At 35.7% G+C, this 22,544-nt stretch overlaps 1 protein-coding gene across 4 annotated transcripts; it reads right to left on the reverse strand.

The window, feature by feature from the left end:
* Positions 1-3,575: 3,575 nt before the first annotated feature.
* Positions 3,576-22,505, reverse strand: LARP7 (La ribonucleoprotein 7, transcriptional regulator). 4 transcript variants are annotated; one of them, XM_058721626.1, is made up of 13 exons: positions 22,369-22,505; positions 16,375-16,585; positions 15,725-15,825; positions 15,572-15,655; positions 15,267-15,431; positions 15,093-15,186; positions 14,669-15,019; positions 14,431-14,575; positions 12,614-12,762; positions 11,761-11,879; positions 8,251-8,410; positions 7,948-8,039; positions 3,576-4,197 (listed from the first exon to the last, which is right to left on the reverse strand). In XM_058721626.1, the coding sequence occupies exons 2-13, from the start codon at positions 16,574-16,576 to the stop codon at positions 4,117-4,119; spliced, it is 1,743 nt and encodes a 580-aa protein (XP_058577609.1). In that variant the 5' UTR covers positions 16,577-16,585; positions 22,369-22,505; the 3' UTR covers positions 3,576-4,116. The 4 variants fall into 4 exon arrangements, with proteins under 4 accessions (XP_058577609.1, XP_058577605.1, XP_058577608.1 ...); XM_058721622.1 differs by having other exon boundaries at positions 14,669-15,022; XM_058721625.1 differs by having other exon boundaries at positions 14,669-15,022; positions 16,375-16,578; positions 22,369-22,495.
* Positions 22,506-22,544: the final 39 nt, after the last annotated feature.

A 22,544-nucleotide genomic window follows, 5' to 3' on the forward strand; every position in this document is an offset into this window, starting at 1 on the left:
GTATTAAAAAAAAATAAAATTTGTGACTTATTTTTTAAAGAAAGGTATTGCTTTAATTAAGATTGTATTTGTCCGCGGGGCACCTGGGTGGCTCAGTTGGTTGAACATCTGCCTTCAGCTCAGATCATGATCTCACGGTTCGTGGGTTCGAGCCCCACATCGGGCTCTGTGCTGACAGCTCAGAGCCTGGAGCCTGCTTTGAATTCTCTCTGCCCCTCCCCCACTCATGCTCTGTCTCACAAAAATGAATAAATGTTAAGAAAAAAAAAAAAGATTGCACTTGTCCACAAAGTCTCTCATGCTAACTCAAAGATTCCTGCTTATCTGTCAATATTCTGAACACGAGAAAATAAGAAAAGAAGGCAGGATTCACAGACTCCAGACTGGGAAATTATTTTGTAAAAAGCAGACTGAAAGATACGGCTCTGTAAAAATATAAAATATTTATACAACAAATGTATTATAAACCAAGTTGAAAGGCAAGTGGTTGAATGGGAGAACATATTTATAAGGATATGTTAACAGAAAAAGTTCTGCAGTTCAGTCCTTAAAAAGAAATTATCCATGCTATAAAAATCTACAAATAATAATTTGTTGGGGCACCCAGGTGGCTTAGTCAGTTAAGTATCTGAATCTTGTTTTTGGCTCACGTCATGATCATATTTATCATGAATACACTTCACATTTTCATGTTTAGATCGGGAAAAACGAAAACGACGGATTATGATTAGAACCTGTACTTTTTTTTTTTTAATTTTTTTTTTCAACGTTTTTAATTTATTTTTGGGACAGAGAGAGACAGAGCATGAACGGGGGAGGGGCAGAGAGAGAGGGAGACACAGAATCGGAAACAGGCTCCAGGCTCCGAGCCATCAGCCCAGAGCCTGACGCGGGGCTCGAACTCACGGACCACGAGATCGTGACCTGGCTGAAGTCGGACGCTTAACCGACTGCGCCACCCAGGCGCCCCAGAACCTGTACTTTTTTTAATAGTTTATTCGAGAGTGAACAAGCATAGGCACAAGGGGGGAAGGTGCAGAGAGAGTGGGAGAGAGAGAATCCCAAGCAGGCTCTGAGCTATCAGCGTGGAGCCTGACAGGCTCAATCTGAAGAACCATGAGATCATGACCTGAGCCAAAACCAAGAGTTGGATGCTTAATTGACTGAGCCACCCAGGTGCTCAACCTGTACTTTTTAAAAAGTAAACTCTATGCCCAAAGAGGGGTTCCAAGTCATAACCCTGATATCAACAGGTGCATGCTCTGCTGAGTGAGCCAGCGAGGCACCCCAGATTCTGTATTAGTAAGAGTTTAGATTAATAAAAAAAAAAGGGAAAATGTAATTGTTGCCCAGTGAAAATTTATACACCATTTTGGGCTATTTCAGACATACTAATATAAAAGATATATATGTATTTTTAACTTTTAAGTAGGCTCCATGCCCATCATGGGGCTTGAACTCATGTTCTACCAAAGGAGTCAGCCAGGCACCCCTAAAAGATATCTTTGTCCCAATTCCTATTCCAGAAATCTATCCTGCAAATACATTTCAATAAGGTGGACATGATGTTCATTGCAGCATTGCTCTTAGTAGTAAAAAAGCAGACAACTACTTGTCCAATAGAAGCATGGTTAAATAAACTACAGTACATCTCTACCATAACATGGAAAACATTGGCTAGAAAGAATAAAATAAGGAAGGAGAAAAGCGGGAAGGTGGTTAAGAAGGGAGGTATGACAGTTGTTAAATGTGTGGTCTTTAGAATAAGAGAAACTGAGCTTAAATCTCGGATTAGTTAGGCATTATAACCTTTGACAAGTGCTTCAGTTTCAACAACTACTAACAACAGACAATGACCAATGAGTGGTACTGAGCTACTGTAAGGTGCTTAAATAAAATTAGTTTTGCAGTTAAGAAACTAAATCCCACCAAAATACATAAAGACAGGTACATAGCAAGCACTTACAAAAAAAAAAGGAATGTGAACACTGAGAATCAGCAAGTTGAGTAAGAAAATATCCTTTACTGGAGCAAACTGTAACATCCATCCTGGGGGAACATCTTGAAACACATATTCAATTTAACTCAATTAAACAAATATGTACTAAACAATTACTATGTGCTAAGTGTTAGATAAAAAGGAAATTCACTTACCCCCCCCCTCCCCAAATTAAAGGTTCATAGAAACCTTGGAAGGTCACTCAATTATCATGAGTAAGCTTTTAGGAATGTATCCCACATAATCTGGAGCTACTTGTTACATTACTTACGTAGTATCATGATTATGTTGGTTTGTGGGTCTTCCCCAAGGCTGTAAACTGCTCAAGGGCAGGATGCCTTACCTTTTATTTGTAGCTGTTTGTCAGGGTCAAATGTGTAGCAAAGACTAAGTATTTCTTTAATTAAATGAATTAAAGAATAAATAGAAGAATGAATGAATGGGGTTTCTCCTCCACCTTTTCTGTTTGTCCTAAGGAGTTACCTAACAAAGTGTAACTTTTATTACTTATTTTTGCTTACCGTCTCTAACTACTGCTGAACTATAAGGTCCATGGGAGAGAGATCTTTGTCCCAAGTGCTAAAAGTGTCCAAAGATATTTGCTGAATGACCACTTATCTTGTTTTAAAAACTGCCAAGGGGAGAATTTCTTAAATTTTACTTAACAACCCTTCCAAAGTCACCTTAAGACAGTCCTCACTGGGGCGCCTGGGTGGCGCAGTCAGTTAAGCGTCCGACTTCAGCCAGGTCACGATCTCGTGGTCCGTGAGTTCGAGCCCCGCGTCAGGCTCTGGGCTGATGGCTCGGAGCCTGGAGCCTGTTTCCGATTCTGTGTCTCCCTCTCTCTCTGCCCCTCCCCCGTTCATGCTCTGTCTCTCTCTGTCCCCCAAAAAATTAAATAAATAAAAAAAAAAAAAAAGGAAAAAAAAAAAAAGTCCTCACTGAGACCAACTGAATCCTTTAAACATACATCCAACTGTTGACTATTCTGGATCAACAGAAGCATATTTACTCATAATCTTCATAATAAGGTTTAGTAACTATTTACAGATATTTCTTTCCCTCCATTACAGTGTGTGTACGTTAGCTTTCCTTCATGGAGAAAAAAAAGGTAACGGGTCAGTGGGCAACTTGCCAGATACCTATTTTTAGTATTAATAAACTGCTGTCACCCCAACCAGTGAGGCAGCCAATCTCCTTAAATCCCTGGCCCACAGAAGTAGTTTCCTGACTGTAGGTCTTCTACAATTAGGTACCAAATGAGGCCCTCACTTCTGGATAAAGCTGATGGAACTACAAATGGTTTCTAGCCCAAGGAAATGAACCCCATGGCTGTTTTTAATATTCTGATAGGGGATCAAGATGCCAGTCATGAAAAGGCCCTGTAGATTCAGTTCTGAGAAGGACTTAAAATACTCCAGTCTGCCACTTTCCTGAATAAAATGACAGAGTTCAGTTATGCCCAAGGTTGATTCTGAGAAGATGTTTTTTCTCCCTGTGTTCAGAGCATCTGGTACATTTTACTTTGGTTAAGCAAAATAAGATGTTTAACTTCATTTATGAAAAACAAACTCAATACTTTTAAAAGTTTAATATTTTAATTGGACAGTTCATATGGCCTATTCAGTGGAAGCTCAGAGAAGCAAAGTGCAATGAACAGAATGAAGTATCACACATAAGTCTCTGTATAAGTCAACATGAAAAGATATCTTAGATATTTGAAATGGAAAAAGCAAACTATAAAACAAGTACAGTGAGTCTACCGTCAAACATATTTTCTGAAACTATTTGTGCAGTATTTTTTGCAAATTTTTTTTTTTTGTGATATAAAAACAACAAAATCAATGATAATGTTCAAAACATATTTACTAATTATTTTGAGGTTGATTTGTAGAAGATAATTTCAGCAAATAAGACGTTTAATGTAAAACTGTGGGTATACAATGTACTTGTCTCAAAAAAAAGTCTTATTTACAAGTTAAGGAACAAAGGTATTTTTTTAATTAACGTAGGTTTCAGAAAAACATTCTTTATTATTGACTACCATAATAAAATGGATTTCCTAAGAAAAGTTCAAGTAATCATTGAAATCTTAAGAGGTGAACCAAAAGTGTTTTTTAATCATATTCAGAAAATCTAATATGTTTACTTGCTTGTTGAGTCTTTGCCAGTCTAATCTTCTCAGCTTTGGTGATTAACTACGGAGAAAGAAATTAGAAATCAGAATGTACCGGATGCTTAAAAAGATAATTACGACTAGAAAAATCAGGTTGAATAAAAATTTTTTAAAAGAGGGAAAGGTAGACAAAAGACATAAATTAAGCTTAAACCAAATCAATATAGAAAGAACTGTTCAGGATTATGGCTTATTAAGTATAATAGGTAATAAATCTTAGAATTACCTAAAACACTCAAATTTTAGTTTCACATTACTAAAAAATTTTCAGTTGAAAACAGCCGCTCCATGCTGGCAATTTTTTTTAATCTTTTAGGAGGGTTCAAGACCCATATTGGTTAGTTGTTTCATATCCCCTTGGACTTGAGTATTAATTACTAAGACATTTCTTAAAAGATATGTGGTCCTAAATAATTATATTGTGCGTGCGAATTCATGCATTATTGGAATGAGACAATATATTTTGGTCTGAGTGCTACACAAAGGTTTGCTTACAAATCCGAAGATTAAAATATTCTACCTAGGGATCCACTCTTAAGAGAACTTATTACTTATCACATCCTTACATAAATACTTTAATATTTTTAAAGGCAAATGAAATTGTATGGAATGTAGAAGACCGTTTAAGATGCCTAAATATTCCAAAAGTTTTCTTGATGTAAAAATTTTAAATATCTTATTGTAGCTTTGGAGGAAATGAAAATCTTACTCCCTTAAAAAATAGATTCTAGGGGCTCCTAGATGGCTCAGATGGTTGGGCATCCAACTTTGGCTCAAGTCATGATCTCATAGCTCATGGGTTCGAACCCCACGTCAGGCTCTGTGCTGACAGCTCAGAGCCTGGAGCCTGCTTCTGATTCTGTGTTTCCCTCTCTCTCTGCCCCTTCCCTGCTCGTGTTCTATCTCTCAAAAATAAACATCAAAAAATAAAAAATAAAAAAAATAGATTCTAGTAATTATTCACCAGAGTTTCGTTAAAATGTTTTGTGACTGTGGCCATTGGTAGGAAGTCACTTTTATTTATTGTTTAGTTTCTTAAAGTGTTTGCTTAATATTAAAAGTTTACTTAAAAGTTAAAGTAGAAGTCAGCATAGAGATAGACCGGCTACACAAGTTAAAAATACAAGTATTTAAAGACAAAAACTCAAAAGATGCCAAGGTCACCAAACAGTCTGTTTATGACAGAAAACAGTAACAGCCACATGAGGACCACATTCACAAAAGTCATCAGCAAAACCAGAACCAGGGTTTATATCTATGGAAGGAAAGGTTTATGGGATATATTTAAGATTTTATTACCATGGAAATGAAATTAGGGTGCCCCTGTATTTGTTGTTTTTGTACAAAGTCACTTCAAGATTAAACCAAAAGCCTGTTCCTCATTATAATTTCATGAATTCTGTCTTCACCTGTTGAATATCTGATATATCAGTAATTTGTAGAAAAAAGACCATGCTAACTAAATTTCAAAAATGCTTTAAAAGCTAAGGATGAATGAGAAAAGACTCATGGTCTCCAGTAGCTGTTACTGCATTTTACCCACATGGTCAAAGTGATAGGGAAGACAACAAAGGCTACAAAGACTCGCCAGAAGGAATGAGCCCCTTTCTGGGGGACGCTTCCTCATCTTACTAATCTTTTGTGAGAATTTACCCATATTGATCTCTATATGTAAAAAATACTACCATGAGTATAAAACACCTTTTTTCTTCACCTACTCTCCTCTTTTAATATTGCATAAACTGACTGGGACTTAGGAAACTGTCCCTAGTTTCCTTCTGCTCCCCGACATGAAAATGCAGAACGAAGATTCATTACCAGTGCTTTTCTTCCTTCGCTCATGGACCAAACACTACAATACTACTGGGAAACTTTGAACTGTCGTATCAGAAAAGCGCTAATGTCATACTTTTTTAACCGCTATTTTTTTTCTAAATATTTAACTTCCGTTACTACGGTGCTTGCTCCCAGGAATCTAGCTGTAGTGGCCTCCTTCCCTTTAAGGCTTCTGTGCTTTCTGGTGCCTCTGCCTGGAAAGCTGTGCATTTAAGCTCTCCTGCTTGTATGCTCACTTTCCTAAGGTCTGCCCTAGTGTCGCTTTCACAGAGAACTTCCCAGAACCTCTTGTGATGTAAAGATATCTCACAATACCCTTTAATTTGCTCTTTATACACAACATTTGTCATCACCTGACCTAAACTGTTCATCTGCAAACTTCACGAAAACAGGGTATTTTGTTACTTGCAGCTATTTCCTAGAATGGTGGCTAACACAAATCAGCACTCAAAAAATATTAATTAAATGAATTATCAAAAAGGTAGACTGACATACTAATTACTGTGTTTTCTGAAAAGTATGTACAATACCCACTTTGTGTGGTACCTTATTTTAATTACATGACAGGAGCCAACTAGCTACTTTCACATCTTCAGCTAGAATCCTATACTATTTATCAAATAAATCATGCTAAGGACAAGACTGGTGGTGCAACAGATAAATGAGATCAGGAAAAAACTTTCCAACTCAGTAACAGAGGCACTCATTGTGTTCCAATGAAACTTATAAAATTCCCCAGTCATTGTTTATTTCCTTGCCTCAAGTTTATTTATGGAGGTTGGATCTTTCTGAAAAACAAAACTAATTCCTAGTTTTAAAAACATACGATTTAAATGAAATTTCACACCAATTAGAATGGTAAATACTATTTAACAAAGTGATTTCATTTTAGTTATGAGCTCTGGTTCAATGATTTTAACATTTAAATAATCTCAAGCAGGCTTTGAAATTACCACCTCTTAGACCTGAAAGAATCCTTAGGGAGGAAGGAGGCCTTCCCACATTTCAGCAAATTCAGTCTGTATTCATGGAAACAGAATTAACAAAGACCAGTAGGAAACCTCCCTTCAAATCATCTTAAATTCCAGTGAATCCTAGGCAATGCAAGGCCAATGAAAAACACTCAACAAATCTAGCACACAGGAAGTATTATGATTTTAAGTGTAACCAGTCATAGAAGAATGCGTATCTTTTTAGATACTTATTTAATAATACACATTTAAAAATTTTATAATAGCATTAGTTATTACGTACCCTTAATTTGTCCTAAGCACTTAAAGATGTACTACTATTTATAATAATCTGATTAAAAAGAATAAACGTTCCAGCACACAAGCAACAAGTATTAAATTACTCAGTATCATTTAAAATGAAATTATTGAAACAGAGTCTATTTTACATTATTTAAAGTATTTAAGCTTGTTTGTTTCACTTGTTGACTACTATAGAGAAAAAGGAATAAAACTTATCATTGCTATAACAAACATTAGGCATAAAGTCTCCCAATCTTATCTGTGGGGGGTCATATCTTAAAAAACTACACTCTTAAATACATTGTGTTTTTACCATTAAGACAATCTTTAAATAATCATTTACTACCAAACTATGATACATAGCAGCCAGAATTCAACACTGTTGAAATTAAACTGCTACTAACAGGTACAATAAAAGAAAGGAAAACAAGAAAACTCTAAATTAAAATTATGTACCCTGTGGGGAAAATAATTCTAATTTCGTATATTTCAAAATCCAGAGTAACAAGTATTGTCTCTCACAATTTAAAATGCAGTATACACCATGTAAATCTTTATCGTGTATAGGAAAACCAAGGTTATTTTAGGACTACACATTACTGACTTCCAGAAAACATTCAACCTATTATATTTAAGCTATCAAACAACTGTAACAACAAAAAACAAAAAAATGAATTGATTACCTTCTCAGTGCCTCTTTTCTTTTCACGAGGCTGATTAAGTTTGGCCTGCCTATCTACCAAAATCTTCTGCCAATACCTCTGCTCATGATCACCTTGAAAACAAACAAAAACAATAATCACTGATACAAATGAAGAAACATATTCAAGGCATTAATCACACTTCAATAATAAATCTATAGTTGTCTGATTAAATACTACTTTGTACATGCTGGAATATGAATAAAAAGTTTATTAATCAAAATCAGAAAACATAGTACAATCACCTCTAAGTAAGAGTTATTAAAAAAGACTCTGACGTTTTACCAGAAAGGATCTCCAGATTCCAGCAGTGTTTCTTTTTAATTTCCGTATATGCGTTTATTACTGCTTGAGCATCCTCAGGGGTTTTAAACCTAGCATGGCATTCTGTATCTCCTTCTAGCAAGTCCACATAAACAACTTCTGAGATTGCTGCCAAAGTATCCTGCATTAGAGTTTAGAAAGATTTTACATAAATAATAGAAATGTTTGATAATAATTCTAAAATTATTCCCATGGTTGTGTTAGAATGTGTTGCATAAATAAGCCATATCCAGTTTAAAATGAGGAGTAACTATCCTACTTATCATACACAGGGGTGCCTGGCTGGCTCAGTCAGTACAACAGTTAAGTGACTCTTGATCTAGGGGTTTTGAGTTCGAGCTTCATGTTGAGGGTAGAGATCATTTACATAATCTAGGCTAGAACTCACAACCCCAAGATCAAGAGTCATAAACTCTCTTGACTGAGCCAGCCACGCACCTCTAAAATATACACAAATACTCTTAAAATTGACTTGGACAAAGTTGAAAATTCTAATCAAACCCTTTTTTTCAATCACAATCTTAGAATATTAACTAGAATAGGACTACTACAGAGAGACAACAGATTTATAGAGCAGGATGTACAAATAATTTCCCCTAGTCCCCACATCAAGAAGGGGATTACAAGTCACAGTATAGTTAAAATAAGGAATACAATTAAAAACAAACAAAAAACCCAGAATGGATTGGGGGAGAAGGTGTGTTTCCACTTATCTGTACAAAATCCCTTATGACTTAAAATATATGAAAAAAAATTCAACTTTTTCTAACAACTTGTGAAAAAAAAACATTTCATGGGAGCCTACAAAAATCCTAGGTTCCTGAGTAGATCTATGGGAATATAGCTCAAGAGTTCATACTTTCTGATGAAATACCTCAACAATCTCTTCTAAACAAGTTGTGGTCCTCCAGCAAGGAAAAGTTTTACCTATAATGCCTGCTGTGAGGGCAAATTAACAAGATTCCTGCATTCCTAACCATTTCTTCCCAGCATGTTCTGTGGTGTAAACAATGCAATTATGCAGGAATGTTATATAATTCTTCATTCATCAACTTCCATTCAGAAAACCAAAGAAATTACTAGAGATTCCCAACTTAAAAAAAAAAGCACTTTATGCATCTGGCTTTACTTTTGACCCAAATTTCAAGCCTCAAAGAATTTAGATTACTTTTAGATGTTGGATTTTTAAGGTCTGAATTCTGTAACTGAGCAGTATTCTGGAAATATTATTTCACCACAATATAAGAAAAGTTTATTAGTTAATAAAGAATAAGCAATAAAAACCTGAGAAGCCAGGGAGTAAGTATTAACTCAACCCTACTCTTAGCATATTGCCTATCTCAAAATGGCACTTATTGATTGCTAATTACATGAAAAAAATAGAACTGGAGGGAAATATACTTGCTAATTCTTTCCACTTGTACTTGAGTACTAAATTTAGAAAGCAAGACAAATAATTGGTATGAAGTTAATGAAATGTGAATATATTAACTGGTAGTGTTTTGTAACTGACTTACCAGATAGACCCGATTACTACAATTCAAAATATTACCTATATATCCATTATAATGTCAGGCTAATCCCAGGACTTAAAACCATTCCTTAAAATGATAAATTAGCCTGGTAATCACATGGGCAAGTTAAATAGCAGTAAATACCATAATAACTCAATTTTTGTTCCGGCAAAATGTAAGTAACTACTAACTTTTAACAATGTTATGATTTTGTAAGTAATTTTTAACTGATATACTTATCTTTTAGATAACAAAAGCTCTTTGATGAATATTACTGAATTTATGTTATTTCAAATAACAAACTTTTTCTAATTTTTCTTTTAAATATTTTGCAACTTGATTAACCACAGCTTCATTTACATCCTCAGTTTTTTACCCTTCTGATCTGAAATTCTGTATTGTTGTTACCATACTCTGAAATATAAGTTGGTAATACCAATTTGGGATTCACCAAATCCCTCATCAACATCTTAAAAAGAATCTACATTTATGTTAGTGACAGCTACAGGATTTTACAGGAAACAGGATTTCAGATAAAGTGTTCACAAGCTTATTTCAGTGAGCAACTTCAATGGTCATGCAAGTTAAAAAATGTGACTGGTAGGAGTCTATGCAAAATCAAAACAACATACTAGATGATGATGAATGTCAGCATAACAATTGAAAATATATTTGCTATGAAAATATATATGCTATTTTACATAGGAATATGTCAATAAGAAAGAAATATCGTTGTGCTGTTACAAAAGGCTGTTAGAAGATCAAATAGATAAAGTGAAAAAAGATTGCAGAGCAATAGATATAACAATGTGTACTGTAAATTATATAGGACTCCGTATTTATTTGTACACGCACACAAAATTTTTGTAGCTTTTCAAAATATTTTACACTTTTCTGTAATTGTTTCACATTTTTTTAAATTGTTTCACATTTTTATGGGGCGCCTGGGTGGCGCAGTCGGTTAAGCGTCCGACTTCAGCCAGGTCACGATCTCGCGGTCCGTGAGTTCGAGCCCCGCGTCAGGCTCTGGGCTGATGGCTCGGAGCCTGGAGCCTGTTTCCGATTCTGTGTCTCCCTCTCTCTCTGCCCCTCCCCCGTTCATGCTCTGTCTCTCTCTGTCCCAAAAATAAATTAAAAAAACGTTGAAAAAAAAATTAAAAAAAAAAAAATTGTTTCACATTTTTAAACAATCAGTGCAGACTGAAAATAGCAAAAAAAATAAATAAACAATATTAACAAAACCTTTTTTCTCCAAAAAAATCTTTGATTTCTTCCAGGAAAAAATTTCAATTTCCAAGAGGATTAACAGACAAAATTACTAAATTGATGTTAAGTTAAAAAATATGCATATGATATCCCCTTTGTTCCAAAATAGCTCTGACTTTCTTTAAGTCACAAAATCTTTTGGGAATCTATTGGAAGTTAAGAGCTCTAATGAAAACGAATTATGTTCCCTACAAAATCAGACAACAACAGACGATTAAAAATTCGTAATAACTTCAGACCAACTCTAACGTTGACTAGATATTTAATACATTTTAGCATGAAATATTTTCTAAAATAAATTTTCTCTGAAAATAGATGTCCCTTAAAGGAATACCAGGAAAGCATTTTACTAATTTATTCTTTTAAGTTATAATGACTATAGTAAGGCTTACTCATTCAACTACTCAATCAACCGTTAACGGCACCAATAAAAATAAGCCAAGTGCAGTTCTATAGAAAGGTGTTTTAAACTGAGCTCACTGCAAATTTCATCCAGCAGGGAATTTCAGACTTCAGATTTTGCTTCAAGTCAAATACAAGAGTTACGGTAGAATCAAATCTAGACATAGTTTATTGCAGAGGAACAAATTCTAATTTTACTTGCTTTGTTTTCCATATGCAAAACATTTTCACATGGGGAAGTTTTAAAAAGGAAAGAGCAACAACTATCCTCAACACACAAAAGCATTACCCTGACTTGTTTCCTGCCAGGCAGAGGCTCAGTGCTAATGATCTTCACAATCACGCCACTGACAAACTGTGGTCCTGTTGCATTAACCTTTTCCTGGGGACAACACTCTTCACTGTTTGCTGTTGATTTGAAAAGGAAAGAGAAATAAGCCTCTTACACTTAGTAATTTAGTAGGCCCACTTTAGAAGAACAACAGTAATTTCTTCAGCTGATTTAAGTAACTAATTTTAATTTACTTAATGTAACTGTAAAATAAGTTATTCTGGTGTCATACTGCTTACTGCAGATTACCATGAATAAAAATACCCAAACCTTTACTACTCTAATTGCAGAGCCTGGTTAGAACACTTGTAAAACCTTAGAAAAAATTCCCCCTTTTTCTTAACCAAATAATAGAGTACTTTACTTAGTAAACAGACACAGAACAGTATGTTAAGAACATTCAACAAACATTATGATTAAAATGTGAAAATTTAAGATTTTCAATTTGTAAGAATTCCAAATATGTCCTAATAGGATAAAATTACAGACAGAAATTGTAATTTTTGTTTCTACAAACTTGCTCAATTGATAAGATACTTTCTTTTTTCTTTTTTTAATTTTTTTAAATGTCAAGGGCTTGAATTACAAGGGGCTTGAACATAGGACACAGATCCAGAGACACATGTTCTACTGAGCCAGCCAGGTGCCCAGAAAAACAGGAGTCATGAAAACGAGCACTTCAAATATTCTTATATCAAAAATAAATTGCACATTTAAGTTTTTAAAAATTAAGGTTTATCCTGTAACTCAGAAATAGTACATTAGTATATAAACACAATACAATACTACAAAAACTATTAGTGGTATTTACTTTTTTCATTTTCTATTCCAGAGTTAGGAGCTACTCCATTTGTTTCCATTTTTGACTCCGATTTTATTTGGGATATTGTTTTTTTTAAAGAAGACATGCTGGCTTTTTGCAGTGCTAAATACTCTTTTTTCAAATCCATCCATTCACTCCTGTAACGAAAAGAATGTACTTTTGAAATAGTGAAAAAAGATGGTCAAATAAAAAGTTATTATCAAGGTATATACATTCACAGTGCCTTGTAATCTTTTCCTTCTTCAAACACATACATTCACACTACTTCTGGAGTCCTAAGTCCATCCAGTAAATACATAAAGGGGAGTTCCATCTGACCCAACATTCAGATTAAATGTTTTAAATCTGACAATTCAATTCTTCAGTATGTTTCAAATATTTTCATTTATGAAAATAAAAGTTTTGAATTAATTAACTAGTAACAATTAGTCATCACTAGGGGGAAAATGGCAGATTACTATTTAGAGATTATTTGTTAAACTGCTTCCAATTTGGGAGATAACATTCCTTAGCATTTACTTGACTCAAAAGGAATTTCTAAGAAGAAAAAAAACGCCCCATGGAAGCAATTTATTTATTTACATGCATTTAACATGTAGATGTTTCTTCAAACAGCTAGAGCTCCTCCAGATAGAAACACAATGCCTCTCCAGGCTCCACAGGAGCACTCATTGTTACTCTAATCTATGCCATCAAACAAGCAGATAGGGTTTTTTTTGTTTTTTTTTTTAAAGAGGATATCTTGCGGTAATGGTCTTAGCTGTTATTATTGACATCTGTATACTTCAAAAAAAAAAAAAAAGTATCCAGACCCACCCAGGATCATACATTCCCAGAGAGCTGATACATTAGAATAACAAAAACCTCTTGTAATGATTCTCTGAGATAAAAAGGCAAGAGGAATTCAGCAGTTAAGAATAGTATAAATACAAGTGCCTGAAGTCCTTGCCTTTTAACCTTCAAGAGGAGGACAGGGCACTTCGAGAGTACAATTCAAGAAGGATCAGAAAAACTTTCTTGGCAAAGGTATGGTTTTTTGCCTATTCTTTTCTTTTCCTACATGGCTTCTGCTTCTTGTGTGGATGGACTCCCTTTAACTTTAACATGGAAGTACTTTCTTTGACTTTTAAATAGTAAGTGCTTCCATGTTTTAGTAGAAGTGAATCCAAATCACTCCTCTGAATGTAATAAGGCAAGTTCCTTATATAGCCCAAGGGGAGCCCCTTTGCTTTAACATGGGGGTACCTGCTGTGTAAAACAAAAGTAAGTGCTTCCATGTTTCAGTGGAGGTGTTCCCAAATGGACACAACTTTTATCTTGATCCGGCATTTTCTAAGCTTACTTTACAGGTTAAAGAATGGTAACTTTCACATTTTTACAAGACTGGGCTCCCCACCACTTAAACGTGGATGTACTTGCTTTGTATCTAAAAAAGTAAGTGCTTCCATGTTTTAGTGATGGTAAGTCTTACTTTTACATTTTACAAACTTAACAAGGCTTAAGCCTCACCGAAATGACCATCTATGGTATATTTAAGCTGTACCCTTAAAACTGTTAAGGAACGCCCTCTACTTTAACATGGAGACACTTGCTGTGACATGATAAAAATAAGTGCTTCCATGTTTTAGTGTGGTGGTTCCTTTCAAATCCTCAACTGCCTTATATCCATTATGTGTGCAGATCTTGGCTACATGCCATGACTGTTGCTAATATGCAACTCTGTTCAATACAAATTGGAATTGCACTTTAGCAATGGTGATGGCGTGTGCCAATTTTCAACTACAGAATCTGTATCATCTACTTACTTTGAAAGTACTCTTAAGGGTATAACCTCTTCTCCCATTTTGTGCCTCTCTTTGTGTTTTTTCTTATGCTTCCTTTTTGCTTTTAAAAGGGATCCATCTTTTACATCTCCAGTATCCTTTTCCTCTTCAGTAGAGACTTCTAAATCTTAATATCAAAAAGTTAACTTTAGGTAAGTAAGGATTTCTTAATCTCTCATTTTAATTTAGTTGTAGATAAATTAACTGTAGTTGTCAATACCTTTGCTTTCTTTGGTAACTTCTACATCTTCTTTTTTAATGTTGTCTTTCTGTGTTATTTTCTTTACTTTTGACCTGGGAGTTGGGTGTTCTGCTTCTTCAGAGATACTTCTCTTCCTCTTCCCTGTTCTGACTGTAGGTAAGCTGGATGCTTCTGCTCTTTCCCGTTTTTTCTTTTTCTTTGACGGTGGCTTCTGGGGTTCAGTAATCTCTACTTCAGATCCCTCAGATGTGGTCCTGGATCTTTTCATTTTTCCTACAGTCTCTTTACTTGTGTCAATGTTTGACTCTTTGGTCTGGATATTGTCCTCTTTCTTCATTCGGCCTTTCTTCTTCTTCTTCTTTTTCTTTTCTTCTGTAACAATGTTATCATTAGTGTTCATTTTACTTCAACTACATTTACTTAAATATCAATATTAAGTTACCTGATACTCCAAGGACAGGAATAGGCTTATTTTTTACTGTCTTAGGAAATATGCCAGGTTTTCTTGGTGCTTCTTCTGGTGGGTTGTTAAGAAACTGAAAACCAATAAGATTTTGTTACTATTTAAAAACACTTGCTAATTGTTTTTGCTTTTCTTTTTAGGTTCGGGACCTACCTCAATAGCTTTTGCTGCTTGTTCTTTTGTTTCAAATTCTACAAAGGCAAATCCCTTTGGATCTCCAGTAGATTTATAATGTGGTATACTTATATAAACAACATTGCCACATTTCCCAAATACTCTTTCAATCCAGCTGTGATTAACATTTTTGGGAAGTAATTCCTATAAGTGAGAAGCAATATTAAAATAGAAGCACTTTTTCAGGGTCAATAAATTTTTACTTGTAATGTTAGAATGTTTCTGTCATTCTTTTGAATGCCAGCACTGAACTTTTAGAAAATAAGGTATCACCACATACATACCACATACACTGTCCGCTCATCCTCATCTTTTGGTCGTTCACCTAAAGGCTTTTTTCTCCTGATTCTGGTGCCTTCTAAGTCCAGCTATGAAATAGTTACATGAGATTAATAACTGACATAATAATTCCATGATATAGTTGTAATAATTCTTACCTCTACAACCGATGAACTTTTCAGTGCTCTGGCTATTAACTTTCCATCTGTTGTCAATTTTTTCATTTTGTTGAAAGACACGAGAAGTGATATATCAACATCTAATGGAAATGCATAAATTAGTATTACAGAATAATTGCATTTTGGTAAAAAATTAATCACATTTCCCTCCTTTCAAAATTAATTAGTAAAATGCCTTATGAGAATTAATGCACTAAGCACACGGCATTCAAGAAAACTCAAAAAACACTGAAAACTTTGCTTGCAAGGAGCTCAACCACACAAACATGGAGCCTGGGTGGCTAGTTAGGTTAAGCCTCCACCTTTAGCTCAGGTCATAATCTGCTCAGCACAAAGACTGCTTGTGAACCCCTGTCCCCGTATCTCTGCTCTATCTCCAAGATAAACAAATACAGGATGTGTGTCTCCAGAATTAGCTGAAATCTTTGTCTTTTAACACTAGAAATCTGTCTTCTAAGCAAAAGTGAGGTATAATAGTTTTCATGTGTAAAAACTAATGGATTTGTATGTATAGTATATGGTATATATCACAATATATACCGTTGTATTTATGGTAAACGTTGTACAAGTTTAAGGCAGTAACCCTCTAAAACTAGTTCCATTCATTATACAGTGAAGTAAAAACTTACATCCATCTCTGGACTTTTCTATTTGTTCTCGAAGAAATCTATCCTTGTGAAGATTTGCATCTCCAAACCAGAAATCCACTTGCTTAGCAATATCTGCAAGCACCTGTTTAACTCGTGACCGTTTCTTTTTTTCTACTTCTTTTTTCTTTTCAGGGTTTTCTTCTTCCATTGCTTTTTCTTGATTTCCACTTTCAGCTTCCATTCCTGTGTACTGAAAAAAGGTTTATATCACATGTAATAATAGGAAAATATTTAGGTTACCCTTTTTATTGTCTGAAGGGTTGATACACTCATTCAGCTGGCAGAGAACAAACTTTGGGTTAACACTTGTAATTAGCTGGGAAAACTTTCATTGTGGTTTTTTTTTAAATCTCTTACCTGTTGTTCACTTTTCATTGGCCTTTTTACTTTCAAAATAATTTACAACCTATGTCATTAATTAGCTTAAGCTTTTGATGCATTTTAGTTCAGGACCAGAATGTTCTAGTATAGCATAAAATCTCTACCAACATCTATATCTCACTAAGCTACACTTCTAAATCAATAAGTCAAATTATAAGATTAAAGACTCATTCTCCATCTTAAACTAAAAAATACAATCTCCAATGAAATAAGTTGATTCTGATTTTTCAGTGTTTTCTTAAGTAATCTCTACACCCAAAGTGGGGCTTGGGGGCTTGAATTTACAATCCTGAGATCAAGAGTCCTATGCTCTATGGACTAAGTTCTGTTCATTAGAAACAGAACTGGCTTTCTCTTTTCCAGGTGACCTTCCCATCCCAGTGTTTATTTCTTGGGACAGCAAACCTCTTTCCTTGAGTTACTTTGCATGTATCTTTGTTATCTAGCTCTTCCTAAGACCTGGTTATCTAGCTCGTCCTAAAACCTGGCTTGGTAAATCTTCAACTGAGCGCCTTCTGAATTTGCAGTTCCCTTCCAAACACTTGCTGCCTAGATAACATGGCTTGCTCCCTCACTTGCTAAAGTCTTGTTCAAATGACACTTCATTTAAAACTGCAAATTTCTGGATACCTGTATCTCCCTTGCCTTACTTTTCCTTCATTGCACTATCTTCTAACATTATTGTACATTAAAAAAAAAATGCTTATTTGTTTTTAGGAGTGGTGAGGCAGAGAGAGAGGGAGATAAACAATACTAGGGAAGCTCCTCAAAGCCTGACATGGGGCTCGAACTCATGAACCGTGAGATCATGACCTGACCTGGAAGTTGGATGCTCAACTAACTGAGCCACTCAGGTGCCCCTACTGTTCATTTTTATTTATCCTTCCTAAAATGTAATATTAATGAAATCAGGTTTTTGTCTGTTTTGTTTACTGATGAATTCCCATTCCCTGGCACACAGTAGTCACTCAAAAATTTGTTGAATGAATTGTGGCCTCTTCACTGAACCACTAGAAGTACGTACGCAAAAAGGAGTAAATGAGCAAAGGCTTATTAAATCGGGCCTGCGGTGAGATTTATCTCTGTAACATAGTTTTCCCATATTTTATTTCCCAGGCTCCCGTAACTGTTTTCTTGGGACACAGGAGAGTGAAGACATATGGGGAGAGTTTTATCTGATTGCACCAGGGTGGGAGCCACTATTGGTTGGTATGCAGGCCTTGGACCTATGCGACCAGAATGGCATACTAGATAGATGGGAAACAGGGGCTAAGGCCTTTACACATCAAGGTGACCTACAACATTCTGGTCCATTATCTGTGGAAGTCACACACGTCTGGTGTATGTAAAGGGGGGGGGAAAAGTGGATTTGGATTAATTGCTCAGTTTGAGTAAGTGCTGGGGCCGAGACTCCAGATGAGATGAAGATGCTGTCCCTACTGTATCTTCTGTCTTTATCCTTCTTTAAAGCTCAGTGTACACAGTTTTAAAGCCTATTTCTGTCTCTTTGGCCTGTCAGCTGGAATCAGTTACTGAGCACCAATGCTGCAGACAGTAACAGAAATAGAAAATGTGTTTCAAAGTGACACCCAGTAAGAGTACAAGCCATTAATGCTTTTCACTTCAAATCTCCAACTAAACATGCAATCTCACAAAAATCAGATGAGTATTTTGGCATTTTCAGAACAGGCTGGAGCTGACTGACCAAGTACCAATTTTGAAAATATACAAGTAATGAAGTATTTATTGAGATACATATAAAAAGAGTTACTTATCAGAATTAATCATTAAAAAAAAAAAACAAAACCCAAAAACCAATCAGGTGTCATTTAGTGCTGAATAACCACATTCTTCAGCCCATCCTGTGAAGCTTCCCTTTCCATCATTCTAGTGAAACTGAAAACAGTGATCTCCACTGACTACTGGACCCCTTAGCAGCTCCTGCAGTCAAACTCCCTCTTTGAAAATATTTTCTTCATCTGGCTTCCAGGAGAGTTTTCCTCTTTCTCAATTTCCTTTTCTGGACCATTCTACTCTGCTCTACCTTTACATGCTACCCAGAATTGAATTCAGTCCTGGGCTCCCTTCTTATCTCCACACATATCCTTTCTGAGGGTCCCAGGCTTTACACTGTTTAGCTCTATGCTGATGTTTCACAAATCTCTATTCTCCAGCCCTTACTTCTCCCATTAGCTCCCCCCATTCCAATATTCAATCATCCATTTGACATCTTCACTTATCTTCCTGAACTATATATATCTCATGTGGAAAATGGCAAAAACCGAATGCTCAAATTTTAACAAACCTCTTTTTGCCTTGTTTTCCCCATTCTGGAAAATACCAATCACAAAACTGTTGAGAGCAAAAATTCTGAAATCCTCCTTCTTTTCCTCACATACCACAACAAATCCATTAGCATTTTTGTTAGCTCTACCTTTATAAAATATATCCTGAATATGAATACTTTTCATTTATCACCTGGTTCATGCTATCATTGTGTCCTGTCTGAACAAGAACATAACTTGTGCTTGCTTCTACTCTTCTTCCATTATCACCAACTCTCCAGATAGCAGCCAGAATATGTAAACCAGAGATGTCAATATCTTGGACAAAGTCCTCCAAAGGATTTTTAATCACACTCAAAATCCAAAACCCATAGTATGCCTAAGCAGTATGCTCTCTAGCCTGGGGATATCTAACTTCATTTCTTAACAAGTCTTTCCAACAGGTTCACTCCAACTACAACATATCATTCCTTAAACATGCTAAGGCCATTCCCATCCCAAGCCCTCTGCTCTTGCTGTTTACCTTCCCTGCCACATCGCAGGGATTACTTCCCTGTTCATTCAGGTCTCCATAAATGTCAATTTCTCAAAAAGGCTTTCTTTCACTCAATCTAAGATATTCCTTACCTGGCAACTTTAACCCCACCTATCCCCTCTGTCACCACTTTGTATCCTTGTATCTTCTTGGAGTTATAATTTTATTGTCTGTCTACCCCACTAGAATGCAAAAAACTATGAAGGTAGGGACTTGAGCTTGATCACAACCTAAGCATTTGTTAACTAATTATTTAAAAGGATCTCTCATACACTGCAAAACGTTAAGCACTTCAAGTTCTTTTGAAAGGGGGTAGGATTATAATTTAAAAATACACGGAAGCTAAAAATTATTACATAAGGATCCAATGTTAACTTTCCTTTTTGTAAAAACTCCAAATTAGTAAATGGCATACTATTAGCTCTCTAGTTCCTTTCCTTGTCAGAGCCACCATCTAAAGAAACAGTGGACAGAATTGCAGAAGTGAAGAAAGTCACGATTTCCCCAAACCAGATTTTTCCTATCATTCTCATCTCAGAGACCCTCCTCATTCCTTTTCCTAAGGGTTATTTTTGTGACCCGAATAATTAAGTTCCAAAACTCTTGCCTAGTGTGCATAACATATGTCTGCAATTTCGATTTTAAGAAATATATCCTCTAGATAATCAAATACATCTCTGTATTAGAGGAAGATATGGATGAAACATAAAGTAACAAGATAGGATTCAATTTAACTTTCCTATGCAATGGCTGCTAGAAAATCAGGAAGTTACACGGCAGGGCAGTACTTTTGTCACAGTCTTGATTCTCCAACTCTACCTTCTCACTCCCTCCATAAAACGTAACCATTATTATTACCATTATTATTACCAACTTCTGGAAGGGCTCTTTCTCTCCTTCCAGTGTGTTCACTACTGTCACTATAATATGGGAACAGTTTATAAATGGTTCCAGAAGTCATCTATCCTTCTCAGAAGCTGTGTAACTTGTCCAAAACACAGATCTAATTTTATGATTTTAATGTGACAACTTTCAACATTAAAAATCCTTTAGCACTTTCTTACAATATGCAAGTTTAAAAAATTGGTAATAAAAAAATAAAAATTAAAAAATTGGTAATGAACCAGTGACATCTAACTGGCTTCTAAACAGGGGCTTAAGGAATAAAAGTTACTGTATAACAATGCCAGTTACTTTACATATATTGTTTTAAATCCTCAGTCACAATCAGGTAGTTTCTTCCAACTTGTTTTGACACAGGCTTAAAGGTGAAGTGAACTGGCCGAAACTAGCTAGGTAAACAAGTTCTGGTAAATTCAACTCCTATTAGTAGAACCTCTTGTAGTCTGTCATCATTCATTCTATCTTCTGACTCAGATATTCTTAACCTAAAGTTCAGGGAATTTTGGATGGGTTTCAAACATTCTTGTCAATTTCATGAAATTGCTAAAAGATACATTTTAAAAAGAGAAATCTAAATATGTGAATATAAAATGAATACACATCAAATATTTTAAGTAATAAATCACGGAACTAGTTAAGTAGGATTTTTTTATGTGTGTGTTCTGTGTGAGGAAACAGTTAAGTATTAAAAACTAGCTCAGGGGGTGCAGAGCTGGCTCATTCAGAAGACCATGTGACCCTTAATCTCAGGGTCATGAGTTTAAGGCCCATGTTCGGTGTGGAGCCTACCTAAAACAAGATAAATAAATAATAAATTTAAAAAATTATATAAAATACCAAATCGAAGGAGAATTAAAATAAATAAGCAATCAGGAACACTGAAATGGATTTGTTAATAGGTGTAAAACTGGTTACGGCAGTAATTGAAAAATTAATTTAATTCCAAGACTAATTTCCATTATTATAGTTTTCTACAACTTACACAAAGTAAAATAACTCAATGACAATGAAAGAGATAACCTAGACAACACATACAATATAACGCTTCTTGGCCGTCTCAAGGTTGTTCATAATTTCCCTACAAAATTATACGCAAAATATTTGGACATGTACATGAATTTTCCTGGGAAACTCATCCATAGCTTTTATCGTTTTTGGAGGAAATGGTGTGTCAAAAACGTTAAGTTCTAGTCACGGCTGACCACCCAACGGTACCAGAACTCCCTTGCCTGTGTGCAAGTTCTGAATTAGTCTTTTTACCTTACTTGTCTTATAAACCTCTATTCAATTTTCAAGATCCACGTTAAATGGCATCTTACTCTCTATAGCTTTCCAAGACCACTTCTTCCTTAATTAACTGCTTCCTTACTTTCCCTAAAGGGCATCTATGAACGCACTCAGTACACTTAACACTTCTACTTTGTTAGCTCCTTTCCGTAATTGATTTTCGACATTTTTTGATGACAAAAACTAGAATCCTGAAAAAGAAAATGGCTTAACTTCATAACACAAGCCCTCACATTCGCTATCGTTTGGCCGCCAAAGCTCAGATCGACGAAGTAAGGCAACTTCCACTTTGGCTACGGCCCCCCTCAGCACCCGTCCTTTCGCGAGGACGTCGCCAAATGCTGGGCGGACCCCCAACCTCCCAACGCCGGACAATACGCGCCCCCAACCTCTGAAAACTGGAACTACAAGGGCTGCCAAAGCATTTTTGCGCGTGCGCACAGAGAACTAGCACAAGCAAACTGATGGGTTTGCGGGAGGGGGCGAGGTAAGAACGATAGATAAAATGGACTGAGTGAAAAAAGAGAAATTGAGACCTCGCTCAACCTGACCAACACTATCTACAGTCTACTTGGAACTTACTCCGCTCAATTCCCAACACACAGGGCTGGGGACTGCGTCTTCCAACCTTTTCGTCTCTAGATCCTTATGGTCCGAGTTTCCGCGTCATAGGACGAGCGACACCGTTCTCCCGTACGCCTCGGAAAAGACGAGCACGGAGACCGCGCGTCCGTCGCTTACGTCACAAGCGTGAGCTG

The sequence above is a fragment of the Neofelis nebulosa genome, chromosome 3 (assembly GCF_028018385.1).
Source record: "Neofelis nebulosa isolate mNeoNeb1 chromosome 3, mNeoNeb1.pri, whole genome shotgun sequence".
In the NCBI taxonomy this organism is placed as follows: domain Eukaryota; kingdom Metazoa; phylum Chordata; class Mammalia; order Carnivora; family Felidae; genus Neofelis; species Neofelis nebulosa.

Bases quoted from the DNA above. Each gene is read 5' to 3' on its own strand.
- LARP7 (XM_058721622.1), bottom strand. From the start codon at position 16,576: ATGGAAGCTGAAAGTGGAAATCAAGAAAAAGCAATGGAAGAAGAAAAC. The intron at 15,187-15,266 runs GTAGGTCCCGAA...ATTGGTTTTCAG, and splicing joins AAGCAGCAAAAGCTATTGAG to TTTCTTAACAACCCACCAGA. The intron at 8,040-8,250 runs GTAAAACGTCAG...TTTGTTTTCAAG, and splicing joins GAATCTGGAGATCCTTTCTG to GTGATCATGAGCAGAGGTAT.